Genomic DNA, 19,754 nt, shown 5'->3' on the forward strand with positions numbered 1-19,754 from the left:
GTGCCGGGTTATGTCAGCCGTGTAAAAAGGCAGCCCTGTGGCATAAATACTCTTGATGACCACCGTGAACACACGTATTGGCGGTCTGTCAGTTCAGCTGAACTAACTGCTAGGCTGAGAGCGGGTCCTTTATGACTACAGGATCCAGCTAATGATCGCAAGTTTATAACTTAGATGTGATCCATATTAGGTGGATCCTATGTGTCGGAGACATGCAGAATGCGCTCTTAACCAAGCCGTCAGTTCAGCCAAACTGACAGAATCGGCTGAGAGAGAACAATACGGCTTTTATGTATACTGGATACATAGAAGCTGTATCATAGAAAGTAAATTTTTAACAAGTCAGTTTGAAAGTTGCTTAAAAACACGTAACACATTGATTTAATAATTAAAAAAAATGTATATGGCGTTTAATGCAACTTTTGAATTCGTTTATATTAAAAAAAAATGTCAACTTTTCCTGGATCCATAGAAGCTGTATCTTGTTTTGCACTGAAACCCAAATCCCTCAGGTCATCAGGACTGACTGCTTCAGTGACGGCAGGTCCTGATGGCTTCCTTTAGAAGTGTTCGATAACAGGTGGATTCCGTGTGCCGGAGGCCCTGTGTTCTCTGCAGGATTTCTACCAGACTGTTCGTTTGTTTCAAGAACATGTAGCAAAATCCTCAAGACTGACTAACCGTGGGAGCATATGTATATCCTGTGTGTTCCTTTAAAGAAGACCTTTACCATGACACATTAGCTGTAACTAAGCAGATTTGCCCTTTAGGACTAGAAGACTAACATATAAAAGTCATGTGGAATCCCAGATGCAAAGTATTAAGAACTGAAGTGCAGGTGTGGGATATTGAACAATTGATGTTTGAAAATATATATATTTTTTGTGTTTGGTAACCTTAATCTGAAATAATTAACCGAATCTCATGTACTTTTTTGGCAATGATGGTTATAAAATGTATTTTTATCTCTTATTTGTATTGTAGGAAGGAAGAGCTTGGCACCATGCAGTCCTTCCGAGAACAGAGTAACTACCACGGAAACCCACCAACATATCCACCAGAAACTCATGGATCCTCGAGGCTAGAAGAGTACAGCCCCCGACAACAGACTCAAATATTCCAAGGCAGCTATGGAGGACGTAGAGGCGGGGCAGCTACTCCGACTGCTATATCTCCAGGAGAAAATTCTAATGTGCAAAATTACCAAACTTACCGCAAAGAATCAGGTGATTTCTATTACCTAGGCAACAAAGAAGCAGGCACCCCAGGGGGGCAGACACCACAGCGTCGACTATCTGGACCAGTGCAAATTTATGGTCCACCCCAAGGGACTAGCAGTACTAGCAGCACAGGCTTCAGCAGTTCCTATGGGAGAGAGAGTCACCACAGCCAATTTGCGGGGCAGCTTTCTTCATCAGCTAGTCTTTCTCAATACTCACAGGATTTTCCTGGGTCTTTCTCTCCCGGTGGCAGCCAGTATTCATCTCTTGTTCCTAGCCAGCAGCTTAGAAATCAACTCTATCAGTCACATCAGCCCATTTCTCAATCTGGTAGTTCACCTGTATCCTCGGGAACTTCACATCTACAGCAGATTCAACGTTCTGCAAATCTTAACTCTCCTTCTGCATATCCTCTTCGAATGGGGCAGTTCAGTCAACATTATCAGTCCCCACCGGGGTCGTCATCTAGTTCCTATCCTCAGAGATTTGGACAATCAGGAACAAACTATGAAAGCTACAGCCCTGGAGGTACTGGCTCTCCATATGAGAGTCATATGTCCGGATCCTCCTATGGGACTCAACAAGGCTTTAGTAGTTATGCCAGTCAGCACTTAAAAAACTTTGAGGCGGCTAAGATGCCACAAGGAGGGAGTCAGGGACAGCTGCAGAGCCCTTCTCATTTAATGCAGTACACAAACTCTTCTAAATTACCATCTCAAAATCAGACTGGACAATACAATCAATCTGAAGTTCCTGTACGATCACCTATGCAGTTCCAGCAGAACTTTAGCCCCATCTCCAATCCTTCTCCAGCTGCTTCTGTAGTACAGTCTCCAAGTTGTAGCTCCACACCATCGCCTCTGATGACCAGTGGTGAAAACATTCAGTGTGGTCAAGGAAATGTAACACTTCAATCCAGAACCCGTATATTGCCAATGATGCCGCAATTAAGTCCAAACACACAAATCACAAGTTTTAAAGGTTATGGTGTAGAAGGTCCACATGAAAAGCGTTTAACAGATCCAGGTCTGAGTAGTCTTAGTGCACTCAGCAGCCAGGTAGCTAATTTACCTAATACAGTTCAGCATATGTTGCTTTCTGATGCATTAGCGCCTCACAAAAAGAGTGGTAAACGGACTTCTCGGAAAACTGACAGCTGTGCCAATTCTGAAACTTCATCCCAAGCTGAAGAGCAACTAAAATCGCCAGTGGCAGAGTCATTAGATGGCAGCTGTTCAAGTAGTATAGGTGATCCAGGTGAAAGGGTAAGACAGTTAAGTGGCCAGAGCACCAGCTCAGAAGTAGGTTATAAGGGAGCTCCTTCAGAAAAAACGGCGTCACCTGTCCATTCTTGGCAGAATGAACCTTCAGGAAAGTCTGCAGTTCAAGATCATGATACAGTGCCAGAGCCAGCAGAGACCTTTCAGGAAATTTCCAAGCCAAGTGAAAAGCCAGTTGGGGTTATTGTTTCAACAGAAACTGTTGCAAATCGATCAGAGAAATTAGTTGATGAAGCTCTAACAGTGATTACAAATGATGATGATGATGATGATCCAACACCAGAGCCTGAGTTGCCTGAAACCACAAAAGAGGAAGATACCAAGACTTGTCAAAATGCTCAGAATGGAGAACCCAATATGGTTGATGCGGTGTCTACAACAATAAGTAATGTACCCTTAATTGAAACTGATAAATCTCCTGTTGGAGCTGGATTTGGAATTAAGGAAGCACCATCTAATTCTCGAAATACTTCCAGTCTACCCCAACAGCCTAAAAACTCAGATACAGGAACTTTTGGTGGGCAGAGTGACCGGAAAACGGGTAGAAATGATAAGTGTCCAAGCATTTTGCAGGAAGTTCTTCAAGGGCACCATCAGCAAGAAAGAAGATATGTAAGAAATGCACAAGAGCAACCTCGAGTTATTGAAAGTCCCGATGTACCAATGAGGCCCAATGTTCTCATGAGCCAGGCCAATGACCAACCTAATCGCAGCATGCTTGGAAAGACTTTAGCACCTCATTTAGAATCCTTACATTGGGGACAGTGGGAAAGGAAACCCACATCAGAAATAAAACAAATCAATTTGGCAGATTATCCTACTCCCCGAAAGTTTGAAGGAGAACCTCAAGCATCCGGCCATGAACCCAGTGGTGGCCCTTCGGAAAGAAGGTCTGTTATTTGTGACATCTCCCCACTTAGGCAACTTGTGCGTGATCCAGCTAGCTCTCATCATGTTGCATCTAGTCAAGACAGATCACAGGATGGCAGAGCTGGACAATCTGTTATTTTGCCTAGTGGAATGTTGTCTTTGGAGAAGTCAAATAGCCAAAGTGGCGTTACTAAGGGAGAAGATATGGAGTCCTCAAAGATGCTCAGAAAACGAACAGGAGAGCAATGTATCCCTTACAGCTCCAAAGAGTTCCCCAGAGGAAATGCAAGTCCACGATCCATGACATTTGATTCCAACCAAGACTATAGCTCACATGGCCGTTCATCTAATCCTAAGAGAGGAGCTGGGAGAGTAGGATCTCGTGGGAGATCCCCTCAGGATCTTAGTGATAAGTTAAAATTGTCTCCAGGGAGAAGTCGTGGCACATCAGAGATTCATCACATGACTCCAACAATGAGTCTTTCAGAGCGAGCAAGTAGAGAGGCTTTGTACTCTGCTTTCTTTCAGAATGCTGATAACTCTGCCCTTGGTTACCATACTAACTCCAGATCAAGTTCTTATGGTGAGCCTCATCCATCCTTTACATCTCCTTTACATTACAAGAGACCGATGTACCAGCAGGAGGAATACAAAGAATGGTTGGGGAGTTCTGCTCAAGCTATACTTTCAGCATCACAGCATCATCAGGACTTGCAAAGAAAAAGCCCAAGACAGGAGTCTTTTCATGTTCGGAGTCCTGGTAGGAGTGAAAATGAAGGGTTAGCATATAGCCAGCCAGGTTCATTTCATGAACCAAGCAGCATAGACTTTAGCCGCCAGATACGTATGAGTGAAAATACTTCTAATTTAACAGTTGGGGAATTCAAACGAAATAGTCAAAAAACTCCTCCAGGAGACTCGACAAGTTGGCACCTGGGACGACAATCTTCTCCTATAAAGAAAGCTGGATCTCCAGCTAGTGCGAATCAAAAGCCATTTAGTCCAATTAGGGATTCAGAAACGCATAGTTCAAGGCCAGGTGAAGCACCTGAATTTTCTAAACCAGTGTTTAATGCTCATCGTCCTTCAGGACCTGAGGATGTATCGCACCATAACCCCTTAATTATGAGAAGGAAAGTACGTTCTTTCATTTCACCTATTCCAAGCAAGAGGCAATTGTCTGATGACAAAGCACGTCCTGTTATTGCCAATTCAAAAGAAGGTGCTGACCGAACACTCACATCACATATTCGGTCACCAAGGGGTAATGAAAATGAATTTTTATCTATGACCGAAGAGCAACCCAAATCTGGTCCTGAGCAGAAGAGTCCCACAGCTGTGACTCTTTCAAGTCCAACAAAGACAAAAATTCTCCCGCCCCGCAAAGGAAGGGGTCTTAAGTTGGAAGCCATAGTGCAGAAAATTACATCTCCTAATGTTCGGCGGACTACAGCTCCAAGTAGCTCAGTGAGTGTTGCTGAGCCTGTGACACTTGATGATATATTATCTCTCAAGGGCAGGGGTTCTGAGGTGGGTAGTTGTTCCATGCCAGAGACAGCTGACAGACCAGTGAATGCCGTGTTAGATATTTCTAGCAATGAGGATATAAAAATTCAAAGCCTTTCACTAAAGTCTTTTGAAGCTTGGCCTGTTAATGATGACAAACAGATTAAAAAGGAAATTGATGATCAATTTATGGAAACCAAAGACCTCCAACAAACTGGACCTTTAATACAGCAAGAATCAAATCATTATTTGGAAACGAAGGAAAACTCTCCAGCTTTGGAAGAGAAATGCTCTTTGCCACAGCTTCAACCTTGTGAGGTGCCTGATCAGGAGAAGGTAGTTAATGCACAGTGTACAGTTACCCCTGAGCAAACTATTTCACCTCCAAAAGGATACTTTCCCTCTGGAAAAAAGAAAGGTCGTCCAATTGGTAGCGTCAACAAGCAGAAAAAGCAACAGCAGCTTCAAGAGCAGCAGAATGCTAAGCAGCTAGTGCAAGACCAGCGGGAGCTGCAGTCTCTTATTGCACCAGTCCTGGCACCTCTTCCTCCTACCCAACAAACACTCTCTATATCTGAGCAGGTATCGGAGCCTAAACCAAAAAGAAGGCGAAGGGAAAGAAGGAAGCAACCTGGAACTACTAGGAGGAGGGGTAAGCCAGCGGCTCCTATAGTGGCTCCCATAGAACCAGAGATCAAATTAAAGTATGCAAGTCAAACACTTGATAAAACTGAGACAAAAACCAAATCCTTTTTCCCTTATATCCATGTGGAAAACAAGGAAGAGTTAGGCTTGTCTTGTGTCATTATCAATGCTGAAGAGGAAGAACAGAGATGGAAAAAGGTAACTTCTGTACGAAAAGATCAAAGATCCACATCTCCGCAACCTTCTGAGAGTAAAGCTCTTCCAGTATCAAGCTTTATGGTACAGGGGCCAGCTGTGACCGAATCTGCGTCAGTCGGACACCTTGTCTGCTGTTTCTGTGGAAAATGGGCAAACTACAAGAATCTTGGTGACCTATTTGGTCCTTTTTATACACCGGAATATGCATCTACTCTGTCCAAAAACCCCCCACCCAAAAAGTCATCAGAAACCCCCCAAAAAGTTAAGGTTCGACATAAAGACACATTGGATGGTTCTAAGAGTGACTCTGATGAAGAGGAGGAGGAACCGCAGCAAGCCAGGGAACAACGCAGTTTGTCTGCACACCCTCGTTACAAACGCCGAAGTCGTTCAGGAGACTGTGCTTCTTCAAGACATGCTGTACCTTCCCGTAGGAAGACCACTGATCCTTGTGAACTGGTCTCTTTAGACTCTAGTGGGTCAGTCAATGCAGATGGAGTCCCTGACCAAGGATTTCAGATCCCCCAGCTACCTCTTGACAGCAATGAATTCTGGATGCACGAGGCATGTGTCCTTTGGGCCAACGGTGTCTACTTTGTTTGTGGACGATTGTATGGATTGCAGGAGGCTTTTGACGTTGCCAGAGAAATGGTAAGTGAACTGTAGAAGTCTTTGTTGCTTACCGCTAATATGTGTTTTTATATATGAAAAGATTATCGTGTCTAAAAGAACAGCATTGGGGATTGCATTTTACAGATTATTTTCTTAAAGACGCAATCCAGCAAATTTTGTATATATATATTTTTTTTTTAACATATAATGCTAACTCGCCAGCATTATTCTAGCAGTGTCCATTGTTTCTTCCCAGCTCCGTTGCATCCATGTATTTTGAACCGTTTCGTTATGGGCACCTGTCATGTGAACTGTGACTAACCACCAAAATAGTCCATGCTCTCATGTGTAGACAGTACGTCATTTCTCATGAGTGTCTGTGGGTGCTATAGGATCACATAATCACCAATCAAATCCCTCCAGTACTGAGACACCTCCCACCGGGAGGAAATACATGGAAAGGAGGGAGGAACTGGGTGGGGGCACCCAGTTCCTCCCTCCTTTCCATGTATTTCCCCACCCAAATAGTTCTGCTGAAGAGCGAATTTCTCACATATCTAAGGGAGCAGGAGTGCAGTGACCTAATAGGTGAGTCCACGCAATGATTAGCTGCAGAGTTATAAACCTCCCTGCACTTACACTAAAGGGCCTTTTGCACCGGCTGACACTCGGCCGTTGCAGCGAGTTCCAATCAACGAGACATCGTTGATCGGGGCTCGTTTGCTCCTGTCACGGTGCTATGGATGGGGGCGAGCAGTCTTTACTCCTATCGCTCGTCCACATACATTATTATCATGTCGGCAGCGCGTCTCCCTGTTTACACGGAGGTGTTCTGCCAACAACGATAATATTTTACGTTTTTAAAACGATATGACCAGCAGATCGAGCGATTGCTCGTTCATCTGCTGGTCGCTCCCCTGTTTACACAGCGCTCGTCTGCCCGATAATCGCCCAGTGTAAAACCGTCTTAACTGTCTATACTATCAGTGTGTGCAGAGTCCAGTGTATTTGAGATGCATCTCCTCACTGTCTCCTGCTTGTAAGGATGGACATTGAGAAATCTATTACTAACAGGAGGCAGAGGATACAGACTGGAGCTGAATAGGAATACACAGTCTCTGCAGTGTGAGTTCTGGGACAGAAGTTCTATCACTTGCTGCACTTAGGAGTAAATACAGAGCAAGTGCCGTATAATGAGACTCCGCCCCTTTGCCTCTGCAAAGCCAGAAGCAGCATGGGAAATGTAGCCTGCCATAGGGGAACCATATCAGGGGAAGAAGGACCAAGATAAATGACACATCAACTTAAAGAGGCTCTGTCACCAGATTATCAAATCCCTATCTCCTATTGCATGTGATCGGCGCTGCAATGTAGATAACAGTAACGTTTTTTCTTTTTTTTAAAACTATCATTTTTGGCCAAGTTATAAGCAATTTTATATTTATGCAAATGAGCCTTTCTAATGGACAACTGGGCTTGTTTTCTCTTATTTCCAACTGGGCGTGTATTGTGTTTGTAACATCTGGGCGTGTTTACTTGTTTTACTAGCTGGGCGTTGTGAATAGAAGTGTATGATGCTGACAAACACTTCTATTCAACACCCATATATATATATATATATATATATATATATAATGAGAGCGAGCGAGATATAGATAGTAATTGCTCTATAACATAAGATCGGACAGCATGTTCAACTTTAAAAAACAAGAAACCCCAAAAATGTTTATATAGCCATAGAACAAGTGTGTCAGTTCTTTGTACCAGGCGACGCTTCATTTTAACGAGCGGGATCCTGCTAGTCTAACCCCCTTAGATGCCACCTTCAAAAGAAACAACGGTATCTAAGGCCCATGCACACAACCGTAAAATCGCCTGGAATTATGGGCCCATTAATTTCTATGGCCGACGAACACTGTATGTCTACGGGAGGGTGTCCGTGCCGTAGAAACCGGCCTAAAAAAAATAGGACATGTCCTATTTTCTTATTTTACGGATTGTGCTCCTGTACTTTATAATGGGAGCATGGCCTGTAAAAACAGCCGGCTGTCCGTAATTACGTGCACAGTCGTGTGCATGGAGCCTAAGCCATTAGTAACGTGGAGGCGGTTCCCTGAGACGTCCCTTTCCCCACGATGCAATTGTGGGTTGCCAACGGTTGGCATTGCAGCCTGGGGGCCCCCCATGTCTATCACCTTTGCACTACGAAGCCCTGCCGCCGCAGAGCTTCATAGGAGGCTGTCAGTATAAAGACCTACTGCAATACATTAGTATTGCAGTATATCATGCTAGCGATCCAACGATCGCTGGTTCAAGTGGCCTAGGGGGAAGTTAAATACAGTTAAAAAAAAATATTTTTTTTATATTTACGCACTGTTTGATGTTGGCTAAATAAACCACATTTTTTCATATTTGCTATCGGAGTGCTGCAAGATTTTCTTTACATCCGAACTATTACAATATAACATTATTTAACCCGCACCGTTTACGCCGTAAAAAAAAAAATTATGAAATGCCAAAATGGCTGTTTTTTGGTAATTTCATCTCCTACAAAAAAATTGAACAAAGTGATCAAAAGGTCACATGTACTCCAAAATTTTACCAATAGAAACTACGGCTCGCCCCGCATAAAATAAGTCCTCACCGCTGAAACAACGGACAAATAAAAAAGTAATTTCTCTAAAAATATGGTAACCCAAAACAAATTTTAGTTTTGTCAATCAGTTTTTTTCCTTGTAAATCTAGTAAAACATAAAAAAAAAAAAATATAGAAATTTTGTATACCCTAATTGTATTGACAAGCAGAATAAAGTTAAACATATCGTTTTTACAGCACGGTGAACACAGTCATAAATACGAAAAAAAACAAACTGGAGGAATCGTTGTTTTTTTTCCCATTCCAACCCTACATTTTTTTCTAGTTTCCCAGTACATTATATGGTACAATAAATGGTGCAGTGAAAATCTACAGCTCGTCCAGCAAAAAAATAAGCCCTCATACGGCTATAGCGACAGGAAAAAAAAAAGTCATAGGTTTTGGAAGGTGGGGAGGAAAAAACAAGTGAAAATCTGAAAAATTGCTGCGGCGGGAAGGGGTTAAATCAATCCATGTTAAAGAGATGTCAGCAGCTTGAACTGGGTAACTGACCTATATAGCACTGTCCCCCTGATTGCAGTGCAGTTTTTTTTCTCTCCTGGAACCCCTTCCCCATTCCATATGGCCACTGTTGTGTTGGCTCCCTATATGCTAATTTGCTGTAGTTAGCCAGTGAGGCGGGAACTACCCTCATTCTCCTGAGGTGGAGCCATCTTCCCTGACACTCACCAATCAGCGCTAGGCAGCTTCAGAGCGGCGGGGTACAGAGTGATCTTGCAAGATATGGTGGTTCTGGTGAGAACACGCCAATGGGGAAACAAATGTGCAACCATTCCACAGCATATATTGACATGCCTCGGTTTCAAAAATCTGCACCACAATTCAATTTCTGCGCTGAAATTTTCACCAACGTGTGGATGAGTCTTTTAACATATCATCCACTTTGCTTCTACTCTAATACGGTGCAGACTTTCTGTCCGCTAATCCGGACGTAAAATCTGCAGCAAATACACTAAATATTCAGGGGGCCTTAAAGTACAACGTAGCAGAGTTGAGGAAAAAGATGTCAAAAAAAATGCTGCTCGTCCAATGTACAGACAAGCGTGAGGTCGTTGTATTGACCACTAAGAAAAAAAAAATCCTAAACTCCCTTTGGGGAGCTGGAAGAGGAAGCCTCTGGATTTATTCCCCCGCCCCCCAAAGCGACAAGGAGGCGTAATTAGGAAAGGCGCCACTTGCCATTGTGAGACCTGCCCCTCAAAGTCAGGTCTCTGCATAAATGACTGCTCTAGAGTTTCATACTTCATTCAACTTTAAATGGACAGTAACTTTTTAAACAACTTATCAGGTATACTTTTATATTAGTATATTTGTCAACTTTGTCATTTACTCAACCCCTTCCGGACATCTGCCGTGTACTTACGGTGCACATTGGGTGGGGAGAATGGAGCGTGTCGGCTGTATCTTACAGTCGACACTTCAGTGTCATTTTAACCCGTTAAATGTTACGGTCAATAGCGACCGTGGCGTTTAAGTGGTCAGAAACGGGGCAACCCCCTGTTAAATTGCTTCCCCCCCGACGCGATCGCGTGGTGCCGATGGTTGGCATGGCCACCTGGAGGCATAAGTGCCCCCAGGTCTGCAATCTTTGTACTCCTATGAAGCGCATAGGAGAGTGTCAGTATAACGATATGCTGCAATACATTAGTGTTGCAGTACATAGTGCCAGCGATCCAACGACCACCAGTTCAAGTCCCCTAGGGTGATAAGTAAAATAAATGACAGTATAATAGTTTTATTTAAAACTGTTTCCATTTCCTCCCTGGCACAATGTAAAAAACAAAAAAATATCTGGTATCACTGCGTCTAAACTATTACAATATATAATTTTTTCGTCCGCACAGTGAACGCCGTAAAATGTTAAAACCGACCAGAATCGCTGTTTGTTTGTCACTTCGAGTGTCATGTACTCAAAAATGGTACCGATAGAAACTATAGCTGGCCCCGCATAAAAGTAAGCCCTCATCGCTTAATCGATGGAAAAATAAAGTTATGGCTCTCTTCTGCTGCTATTACTGAGGAAGAAGCGGATGTCATGCTTTGAAGCGCGTCTAGTACTAATATAGTGTGCATGAGGACTGTTTTTAACCCCTTCCTGCATTTTCACGTACAAGTACTTGGGGGAATGCGGCCTGTTCTCGCATTCCCACATACATGTACGTGATGCATTTAAACTATCACCGTGCCGCAACACTGTTCAATGCAAACTGCTGTCCGGGACAACATAGCAAGCCGACGGGACCAATCACAGTGGTCCCGTGTCGGCGATCGCTGTGATTGGTCTGTCTGTCCTGACAGACCAATCACAGTTCAGTGACACAGGCAGTCACGGTTTTGCCTAAGTCTCCGGCTCTGATGATCTTCTCTGTTGTTGTTGAGAGGAGATCAGAGTCCCGGATTGTTATTAGAGAGAAGAATTTTTATAAAATTCAGTCCCTCCCTGTGACTGACCAGCAGCCCCCTTAGCCCCATCAAGACCCCAATGTGCCCCATCAGCACCCCACTGGGCTAAGTCAGAGCCCCATCAGTGTCCTCTGTCACTGCCTAGTGACAGACCTCACTGGAACCATCCAGTCAGCCAGACCTGTGTGTGAAACCCCTTTGGTGGGATTCTCTGTGTTCTTTTTCTGTTCTTGTAAAAAAGATATTAAAGTCTTAGTTAGCTACAGGGATAGTAAATTAGTTAGGGATACTATTTGATTAGCTTGTTAAACCATGTACACCCTAACGTTAGGTGGGGTCGGTGCCAGCTGAAAATAGAGTTCGGGTTAGAGGTTTAGGGAGTTAGCGCTCTATAAAATTAAAATCTACGTTTTATAAAATGACAAAGCGGATGACTGCTGAAAAGGCGTACGCCTTATTCTGTGCAGAGTCAGACTGACAGTGGAGATGAGGTGACATTTTTGATGTAGTCCTCCTCAAGTGACCCTTCTAATGATGAAACCCCCCCCCTTAGGCGTTCTAGGTCTAGTGTGCAAGCACAACCCAGTTCAGATGCCCCTGTGTGGATTGCCCTGACAATTATATGCCCCAGGTGCCTGAATTTACTGCCACCCCAGGCACCAATGTGGACACAACCGGATTTAAAGAAATAGATTTTTTTTTTTTTTGTTTCTTTTTAAATGGTAGTGGAGACAAATATTTATGTGGCGCAATTGATTGCCCACAATCCTAGCAGTTATTATACGAGGCCCCAAAAATGGTCCCCTACTAGTGCAGATGAAATGCCAAAATTTTAGAGCCTCCTACTCAACATGGGCATTACAAAAAAGACCACTATTCGCTCCTATTGATATGCTACATCATTGCCCATTTTACCGCCGTACCATGCCTAGTGCTTGTTTTGAGATCCTGCTAAGGTTCCTGCATTACACTAATTAATGAGCAATACCCACCCACCAATGACACAAATTCGGACAGAATATTTAAAATTAGGCCAGTGGTGTACGACTATAACAATAAATTCAGTGACCTTTACAACCCACAAAAATGTATAGCAGTGGACGAATCCCTGGTACATCTCAAAGGCAGGCTATACTTCCGCCAGTACCTGCCAAACGAAAGGGCTAGGTATGGCGTGAAGCTGTACAAAGTGTGTGAATCTGTATCGGTATACACGTTCAAATTCAGAATCTACGAGGAAAAAGATTCTACAATAGAGCCCCAGACTGTTCCTCTGTCCTAGGAATAAGTGGGAGAATAGTATGGGATTTGCTGTACCCCTTAATGGACCAGGGATACAATCTTTATATAGACTATTTTTATAATAGTACCCCCCTTTTGAGGTGCCTTGCTGCTAGAGGAACTGCGTCATGCGGCACAATTAGGAGAAACCAAATGGGTCTCCCGAATGCCTTTGTTGATGAGACAGTGCTTAGAGGGTAAAGCAAGGCTGTTTGCAGCGACAATTTGCTGCTGGTCATATACAAGGACAAGCGTGTTTTCCTTGTATTGACCATTCTTCACGCAGACCGATCCAGCCCAGTCCCAGTTTGAGGAACCACAGAGCAGACCCCCAACCTGTGTGTATCCAGGACTATAGTCCGTTCATGGGAGGGGTGGATCTTCCAGACCAGGTTCTTCAGCCCTATAATGCCCTCAGAAAATCGAGGATCTGGTATAAAAAAAAAATTGGCAGTGTACCTGACTAAATTGGCTCTATACAATTCTTTTGTTCTCTATAAAAGTACGTTCCATGGGGGGACTTTTCTTAAATCTCAAGATAAATTTAAGACCCTGATATTTGGAGACTAGGAAGGAGAGGGTGGCAGTGGAAGCAGCAGAGCTTCTGGAATAGGGGGCACAAGAATTGTCCATGGGCAGCATTTCCCTGGCATACTTCCCGGCCACAGAAAAAAAAGGAAGCCCCCAAAAAAAGGTGTCGAGTGTGCTCGAAGAGGGGCATTTGAAAATACACCACTCACCTCCGTGAAACCTGCCCCTCTAAACCGGGCCTCTGCATTGGAGAGGGCTTTCAAACTCACCACACCTCTGTTGATTTTAACTAAATCCCTTTTCTTTCTGTTTTAGCTTTATAAATTTTATTTTATTTCCAACAGTTTTGTAACTTCACATTTTGTCCCAATTGACATTTAAAAAAATAACCAAATGAAACAAAAAATTCTCATTATACCCCTAAATAAATAACTTTTGAAAGTAAAAGTTAAAAAAAATGTAGAATATAAAAAAAGAAGTGGGCCATAACCTCCTGGCACTACTTTGGTCCGGAGCAATGACATCCCAATAAATTAAAAAATTCCCATCAGTGGTCAGCCCCTGAATAGCTTAACCCCTTCCCGCTCCTGGACGTACTATTAGGTCATGGTAGCTGTATCGTTCGCGCTCCATGACCTAATAGTACGTCTCGGGAGTAACGGCCGACACCTACAGGAGCTGTGACAGCTGCTGTCTCGTACAGCAACTGCCGCAGCTCCTACAGCGGGGACCGATCGCTGTGTCCCCGCTGATTAACCCCTTAAAACCGCTAGGGATCGCTACTTTTTAGGGGTTAAGCTACAATCACCAGCCTGCTACACGATAGCGGCCGGCATTGGCGACTATGGCAACCGGACACCAAACAACGGCGTCCGGCTATGCCATCGATGGAAGCCTAGTGGATCCTGACAAAGTCAGGACCAACTATGCTTGCTGTCAGTGAGTAGCTGACAGCTCTAATACACTGTACTACGCATGTAGTGCAGTGTATTAGAATAGCGATCAGGGCCTCCTGCCCTCAAGTCCCCTAGTGGGACAAAGTAATAAAGTTAAATAAAGGTGTAAATATAAGAAAATATATTTTAAAAGTAAAAATCCCCCTTTTTCCCTTATCAGTCCTTTATTATTAATATAAACAAATAAACTATACATAATTGGTATCGCCGCGTCCGTAACGGCCTGAACTACAAAATTAATTTTGTTATTTATCCCGCACGGTGAACGCCGTAAAAGAAAAAAATAATGAACCGTACCACAATCGCAATTGTTTGGTCACTTCACCTCCCAAAAGATGGAATAAAAAGAGATTAAAAAGTCGCCTGTACCGAAAAATGGTAATGATTGAAACTACAGTTCGTTACGCAAAAAATAACCCCTCGTATGGCTTTATTGATGGAAAAATAAAAAAGTTCTGTCTCTTAGAATAAGGTAACACAAAAAGTGAATGATTTTTTTACAAAACGTATTTTATTGTGCAAACGCCATAAGACATAAAAGAACTATAAACATCTTGTATCGCCGTAATCGTATCGACCCGCAGAATAAAGTGAATATGTCATTTATAGCGCACGGTGAACGCTGTAAAAAAAAAAGTATACAAAAACAATAGTAGAATTGCTGTTTTTTTAGTCACCACGCCACCTAAAAATAGAATAAAAACTGATCAAAAAGCCGCATGCACCCCAAGAAAACTACAATGGATTCCTCAAGGGGTCTAGTTTCCGAATTAGGGTCACTTTTGGGGGGTTTCCACTGTTTTGGCACCACAAGACCTCTTCAAACCGGACATGGTGCCTAATAAAAAAGAGGCCTCAAAATCCTCTAGGTGCTCCTTTGCTTCTGAGGCCTGTGCTTCAGTCCATTACCGCACTAGGGCCACATGTGGGATATTTCTCAAAACTGCAGAATCTGGGCAATAAGTATAGAGTTGCGTTTCACTGATAAAACCTTTTGTGTTATAGAAAAAAATTGTATAAAAATGATTTTCTGACACAAATAAATATGTAAATTTCACCTCTACTTTGCTCTAAATTCCTGTGAAACACCTAAAGAGTTCATAAACTTTTTAAATGCTGTTGTGAATACTTTGAGGGATCTAGTTTCTAGAATGGGGTGTTTGATATTGGTGTCTAATATATAGGCCCCTCAAAGCAACTTCAGAACTGTAATGGAACCCCCAAAAAAATACAAATGAGGCAATACTTCGCTTCTCCTAATGAGCATTGCCTACTCCAAGATGACCCCAGTTTTGACAGTTTGTATAAACGGAGACCCCTATTAGACCGTTTCAGTGCCCGGTTTTCCCAAGCATTCACCCCCGAGAATTGTATTTCTATTGATGAGTCCTTGGTACATTTTAAAGGGAGGCTTCAATTCTGCCAGTACCTGCCGGGTAGGAGGGCAAGGTATGGCGTGAAGATGTATAAGCTGTACGAGAGTGCATCAGGGTATACCTACAAATTTAGGATATATGAAGGGAAGGACACCAGTGCTCAGCCCCCAGAATGCCCACCTTACTGGGAGTTAATGCAAAAATTGTGTGGGATTTGGTGCACCCACTGCTGGACCAGGGTTACCACCTCTACCTTTTTATACCAGCGTCCCACTCTTCAACTGCCTCGCTTCCAGAAGGCATGCGGCACTGCTAGAAGAAATCTGAGAGGCCTCCCTAAGACTCTGCTTGGGCAAACACTCAGAAGGGGTGAGAGCAGGGCACAATCCAGCAGAAACATATTGTGTGTCACGTACAAGACCAGAGAGATGCCACACCAGTACCAATGTACCTGTACGAGGTACCAGTACAGACACCCCCAGACCAGACTGCATCCTGGACTACAATAAGTACACGGGAGGGGTGGACTTGTCGGATCAATTCCTGAAGCACTACAGCGCCATGCGGTGTGTTATAAGAAGCTGGCCGTGCACATCACACAGATGGCATTGTACAATGCGTACGTGCTACGTCGATGTACAGGCCAGAGGGGAACTTTCCTGGAATTTCAAGAGGTGGTTATCAAGAAACTAATTTTTACGGACCAAGAAGGGGGGGCACCCAGTACTTCTGGAAGCGGGGCCACACGCATTGTACCAGGAAACCTTTTCGGGGAGAAGTTCCCCACACTGGCAAGAAGGTAAAAGGTCAAAAGAGGTACAAAGTCTGCTATAAGAGGGGGATAAGGGAGGACAAAATATATCCATGTGACACGTGTCCCGAAAAACTAAGACTCCGTATGAAAGAGTGCTTCAAAATGTATCATACATCCCTTGATTTTTAATCTACCCCAGTTTTACTTACCCTGATGCACTCCGCACAGCTTATCCCCCTCATCTTTCCCTTCTGATCCCTGCCGTGTGCCCAGGCAGCTGATAACAGCCACATTGAGGGTATTGCCATACTCGTGAGAACCCACATTGCAGTTTATGGGGTGTATGTCTCCGGTAAAAATGCTCACTACACCTCTAGATGAATGCCTTAAGGGGTATAGTTTTTAAAACGGGGTCACTTCTTGGGGGTTTCAACTGTACTGGTACCTCAGGGTCTTCTGCATACATGACTTCGCACCAGAAAATCCCCAGTAGGCCAAATGGTGGTCCTTTCCTTCTGAGCCCTCCCATGGGCCCAAACGTCAGTTTATCACCATAAATTGGGCATTGCCGTACTCAGGACAAATTGGGCAACAAAATGGGGTATTTTTTTTCTTGTGAAAATAAGAAATTTTCTGCCAAAACTACATATTATTGGAAAAAAAAAATTTGGTTTGAATTCCCAGCCCATTTCAAATAAGTTATGTGAAAAAACTATGGGGTCAAAAGGGTCAAGACCAATAAATTAATTCCTTGAGTTGTGTAGTTTCCTAAATGGGGTCACTTCTGGTGGGTTTTCATTGCATTGATACCTCTGGGGCTTTGCAAATGCGACATGGCACCCGAAAACCAATCCAGCAAAATCTGCACTCCAAAGAACACACAGCGCTCCTTCCCTTCTGAGGCCTCCCATGGGCTCAAACTTCAGTTTATCGCCACAAATGGGGTATTGCTGCACTCAGAAGAAATTGGGCAACAAAATGGGGTATTTTGTTCCCTGTAAAAACAAGAAATTTTTATCAAAAATGACATCTTATTGGAAAAAAATTACATTTTTTTAATTTCACAGCGTGCTGTGTAGAAACTGTGGGGTAAAAATGGTAACAACAACCATAAATTAATTCCTTGAGGGGTGTAGTTTCCGAAATGGGCTCACTTTTGTGGGATTCCTACTGTTTTGGCACCTCAACACCTCTTCAAACCTGGCATGCTGCCTAAAATATATTCTAATAAAAAAAGAGGCCTCAAAATGTACTAGGTCCTTCTTTGCTTCTGGGGCTTGTGTTTTAGTCCACGAGCACACTAGAGCCACATGTGGGACATTTCTAAATACTGCAGAATCTGGACAATACATATTTAGTAGTGTTTCTCTGGTAAAACCTTCTGTGTTACAGAAAAAAATTGAATACAATTGAAATTCAGCAAGAAAATTTTAATTTGCAAATTTCACCTCTACTTTGCTTTCATTTCTGTTAAATGCCTGAAGGGTTAAATAAACTTTCTAAATGCTGTTTTGAATACTTTGAGGGGTCTAGTTTTCAAAATGGGGTGATTTATGGGGGTTTCTAATACATAGGCCGCGCATAAGCCACTTCGGAACTGAACAGGTACCTTAAAAAAAAAGTATTTTGAAATTGCTGTTTATGTTCTTATGTTCTAAGAATGTTCAAAAAACGATGCCAATCTAAAGTAGACATATGGGAAATGTGAACTAGTAACTATTTTGGGTGGTATAACCGTCTGTTTTAGAAGCAGATGCATTTAAATTCTGAAAAATGCAAATTTTTTTTATACATTTTCTCTAAATGTTGCAATTTTTCACCAATAAACACTGAATATATCGTCCAAATTTTACCACTAACATAAAGCCCAATGTGTCACGAGAAAACAATCTCAGAATCGCTTGGATAGGTTTAAGCATTCCGACGTTATTACCACATAAAGTGAAATATGTCAGATTTGAAAAATGGGCTCTGAGCCTTAAAGAGGCTCTGTCACCAGATTTTGCAACCCCTATCTGCTATTGCAGCAGATCGGCGCTGCAATGTAGATTACAGTAATGTTTTTATTTTTAAAAAACGAGCATTTTTGGCCAAGTTATGACCATTTTTGTAGTTATGCAAAGGAGGCTTGCAAAAGTCCAAGTGGGTGTGTTTTAAAGTAAAAGTCCAAGTAGGCGTGTATTATGTGCGTACGTCGGGGCGTTTTTACTACTTTTACTAGCTGGGCGTTCTGACGAGAAGTATCATCCACTTCTCTTCAGAACGCCCAGCTTCTGGCAGTGCAGACAGCGTGTTCTCGAGAGATCACGCTGTGACGTCACTCACAGGTCCTGCATCGTGTCAGACGAGCGAGGACACATCGGCACCAGAGGCTACAGTTGATTCTGCAGCAGCATCGGCATTTGCAGGTAAGGCGATGTAGCTACTTACCTGCAAACGCTGATGCTGCTGCCGAATCAACTATAGCCTCTGGTGCCGATGTGTCCTCGCTCGTCTGACACGATGCAGGACCTGTGAGTGACGACACAGCGTGATCTCTCGAGAACACGCTGTCTGCACTGCCAGAAGCTGGGCGTTCTGAAGAGAAGTGGATGATACTTCTCGTCAGAACGCCCAGCTAGTAAAAGTAGTAAAAACGCCCCGACGTACGCACATAATACACGCCTACTTGGACTTTTACTTTTAAACACACCCACTTGGACTTTTGCAAGCCTCATTTGCATAACTACAAAAATGGTCATAACTTGGCCAAAAATGCTCGTTTTTTAAAAATAAAAACGTTACTGTAATCTACATTGCAACGCCGATCTGCTGCAATAGCAGATAGGGGTTGCAAAATCTGGTGACAGAGCGTCTTTAAAGAGGCTCTGTCACCAGATTTTCAAACCTCTATCTCCTATTGCAGCAGATCGGCGCTGCAATGTAGATAACAGTAACGTTTTTGTTTTTTTCAAAAACGAGCATTTTTGGCCAAGTTATGACCATTTTTATATTTATGCAAATGAGGCTTTTTAAAGTACAACTGGGTGTGTATTGTGTTTGTAACATCTGGGCGTTTTTACTTGTTTTACTAGCTGGGCGTTGTGAATGGAAGTGTATGATGCTGACGAATCAGTGACCAATAAGCATCATCCACTTCTCTTCGTTACCACCCAGCTTCTGGCAGTTCACAGACACACAGCGTGTCCTCGCGAGATCACGCTGTGACGTCACTCACTTCCTCCCACAGGAACTTCATCGCGTCGGATGAGCGAGGACACGCTGTGTGTCTGTGAACTGCCAGAAGCTGGGTGTTACCACGAAGAGAAGTGATGATGCTGATTCGTCAGCATCATACACTACTATTCACAACACCCAGCTAGTAAAACAAGTAAAAACGCCCAGATGTACACACACAATACACGCCCAGTTGTACTTAAGAAAGGCTCATTTGCATAAATATAAAAATGGTCATAACTTGACCAAA

The 19,754-nt window shown here is 43.2% G+C and overlaps 1 protein-coding gene across 4 annotated transcripts in view; it reads left to right on the forward strand.

Annotated features, from left to right (window-relative positions):
* TCF20 (transcription factor 20) overlaps positions 1–19,754 on the forward strand; it is a 180,909-nt gene that overhangs the window by 80,777 nt on the left and 80,378 nt on the right. For all 4 annotated transcript variants that reach the window (XM_075833542.1, XM_075833545.1, XM_075833544.1 and 1 more), the window contains exon 2: positions 985–6,370. In XM_075833542.1, coding sequence (XP_075689657.1) covers positions 1,004–6,370 — 5,367 coding nt within the window. In that variant the 5' untranslated portion in view covers positions 985–1,003. The remainder of the gene's footprint in view (positions 1–984; positions 6,371–19,754) is intronic.

Source organism: Rhinoderma darwinii, chromosome 7, assembly GCF_050947455.1.
Source record: "Rhinoderma darwinii isolate aRhiDar2 chromosome 7, aRhiDar2.hap1, whole genome shotgun sequence".
In the NCBI taxonomy this organism is placed as follows: domain Eukaryota; kingdom Metazoa; phylum Chordata; class Amphibia; order Anura; family Rhinodermatidae; genus Rhinoderma; species Rhinoderma darwinii.